This window comes from Silurus aristotelis (assembly GCF_946808225.1).
Source record: "Silurus aristotelis genome assembly, chromosome: 7".
In the NCBI taxonomy this organism is placed as follows: Eukaryota; Metazoa; Chordata; class Actinopteri; order Siluriformes; family Siluridae; genus Silurus; species Silurus aristotelis.
In genome coordinates this window covers 813,839-816,338 of record NC_139580.1, presented here as the reverse complement: position 1 = coordinate 816,338, position 2,500 = coordinate 813,839, and the positions used below count along the sequence as shown (strand labels likewise).

Sequence of the window (2,500 nt, the reverse complement as noted above, 5' to 3'; positions counted from 1 at the left end):
GTCATGTTTAGCTTCTTCCTTTTTCTAATGATTGCTCCAACAGTGCACCTTTTTTCACCAAGCTGCTTGGCAATTTCCCCGTAGCCCTTTCCAGCCTTGTGGAGGTGTACAATTTTGTCTCTAGTGTCTTTGGACAGCTCTTTGGTCTTGGCCATGTTAGTAGTTGGATTCTTACTGATTGTATGGGGTGGACAGGTGTCTTTATGCAGCTAACGACCTCAAACAGGTGCATCTAATTTAGGATAATAAATGTAGTGGAGGTGGAGATTTTAAAGGCAGACTAACAGGTCTTTGAGGGTCAGAATTCTAGCTGATAGACAGGTGTTCAAATACTTATTTGCAGCTGTATCATACAAAAAAATAGTTTAAAAATCATACATTGTGATTTCTGGATTTTTTTTTTAGATTATGTCTCTCACAGTGGACATGCACCTACGATGACATTTTCAGACCCCTCCATGATTTCTAAGTGGGAGAACTTGCAAAATAGCAGCGTGTTCAAATACTTAATTTCCTCACTCTATATACATCAAATAAATATATAAACATATACATCTCTATATATCTCATTAATTCCTGTATATTTCTGCCCAGTTTACAACTTTAAATATTTCCAAAATTCCCCAGATAAAGTTCCCATGGAAAGTTTCCAGAAAGTTTATTGCATGATGATCAAAGACAGTAAAGTGAGACACCAGTGTAGTTGAAAGTTTGGTTTGGTGATGTTTGATGGAATAAAGCTGGTTCTGACCCTGCTGGTTCTGACCCTGCTGGTTCTTCTGCGTATGTTTCTGTATCTCCTTCTGTGTGGGAGGAGCTGAGACAGTTAGTGACTGGGGTGTGAAGAGGTCCTTGACAGTGGGCAAAAACATTCCCCCCCCCCGATCTGACAGTTAATGGTACATTCCTGTTTTTGCAGGCTCGGTGAACCGGGTGTGGGTGAATCCATCTCAGCGCTCGGGGGGAAACGTGAACCAGCCCTCGTCCTTCTCCCATGGAGGATCAGACTGGGGCAGAGGGAACAGCGGACAAGCGAGAGATGACCGGAGTTCTAACTTCAGCCTTAACACACAGAACCGTTTCTCCACCCTGAACAACCCTCAGAGCAGATACGGGAGAACCGGTGCAGGTTCAGGAGGTGGAGGAGGTGGTGGAAGTGGTGGAGGAGATGATGTGGATAAACAGCTGTGAGTGATGTGTTGATCAGCACAAAATTTTTCCGTGTTTAAATATCTGTCTGAGGTCGTTTTCTAAAGACTGAACTTCATGTTTGGTCGGCAGAGAGGTGATCCAGAATGACATGGAGGTGTGGCAGAGCTCAGGACAGTGGATCTTCTCCTGCTACTCCATCCTCAAAGCCTCCATCACAGGTGGGTCAGGGGTCAGGAATAGAAAGCTTCAGGAATTAAGTGTGGGGGGATAACTACTGTGTGTGTGTGTGTGTGTGTGTGTGTGTGTGTGTGTGTGTGTGTAGGGTTTGTTGAGCTATCTCAAGAGGAACTGAGGATGGAATACTACACCAGCATGGCCACTGGAGACCTGCAGTCCTATGTAAGATAACTTTTAAAGCAGGTTCATGTGTTTTTTGAGATCTGATGAGGAACAGGTCCTGGTTGTGCTGATGTGACAGGTTTAATCTGTGAGATGTTTCCTCTGTGGACCTGGTGGATTTACTGAACCTCGTTGTGATGTGATTGGTTTAGGCGAACTCTGTCCAGCAGCTGGTCAATCAGTGGAGATCCAGAGTCCAGGAACTGCGAAGCTTGAATGCTAACACACGTGCTGCTATGGTGAGCAATTTACACACTCGCACACACTCACACACACTCACTCACTCACTCACTCACTCACTCACTCACACCCACCCACCCACCCACCCCTTTTTAATTGTTGGATTAACAGTTGAGTGTTTTGGTTTTTCCACAGATAGCAGAGTTGAGCAATCCAAGAACACACATGTCCTCAGGTGGAGGGATCTCCGGGTCTTTATCATCATCATCTTCAGGTTTTGGAGCCTCATCATCAACATCATCTGTTTTTGGAGCTTCATCAACTTCATCAACTGGTTTTGGAGCTTCATCAACTGGTTTTGGAGCTTTAGCAACATCATCAGGGTTTGGAGCTTCATCTGGCCTTCCAGTAGGAGGTAGGTTGTAACATGAAAACTCTTACACGGCTATAGCCTTCAATCAGATCTCGGTTTCCTCTGTAACGCCAGTTTAACCAATCAGATCTCGGTTTCCTCTGTAACGCCAGTTTAACCAATCAGATCTCGGTTTCCTCTGTAACGCCAGTTTAACCAATCAGATCTCGGTTTCCTCTGTAACGCCAGTTTAACCAATCAGATCTCGGTTTCCTCTGTAACGCCAGTTTAACCAATCAGATCTCGGTTTCCTCTGTAACGCCAGTTTAACCAATCAGATCTCGGTTTCCTCTGTAACGCCAGTTTAACCAATCAGATCTCGGTTTCCTCTGTAACGCCAGTTTAACCAATCAGATC

The 2,500-nt window shown here is 44.7% G+C and overlaps 1 protein-coding gene and 1 long non-coding RNA gene across 2 annotated transcripts in view; one reads left to right on the top strand and one right to left on the bottom strand.

Annotated features, from left to right (window-relative positions):
* The window catches only part of LOC310728904, a 78,487-nt gene that overhangs the window by 26,059 nt on the left and 49,928 nt on the right, over positions 1-2,500 (bottom strand). The window lies entirely within an intron of this gene.
* nup42 (nucleoporin 42) overlaps positions 1-2,500 on the top strand; it is a 5,478-nt gene that overhangs the window by 2,337 nt on the left and 641 nt on the right. Inside the window, exons 2-6 of the mRNA XM_083546715.1 lie at positions 920-1,187; positions 1,282-1,370; positions 1,475-1,551; positions 1,704-1,790; positions 1,927-2,146. Of these exons, the coding sequence (XP_083402841.1) occupies positions 920-1,187; positions 1,282-1,370; positions 1,475-1,551; positions 1,704-1,790; positions 1,927-2,146 (741 nt within the window). The remainder of the gene's footprint in view (positions 1-919; positions 1,188-1,281; positions 1,371-1,474; positions 1,552-1,703; positions 1,791-1,926; positions 2,147-2,500) is intronic.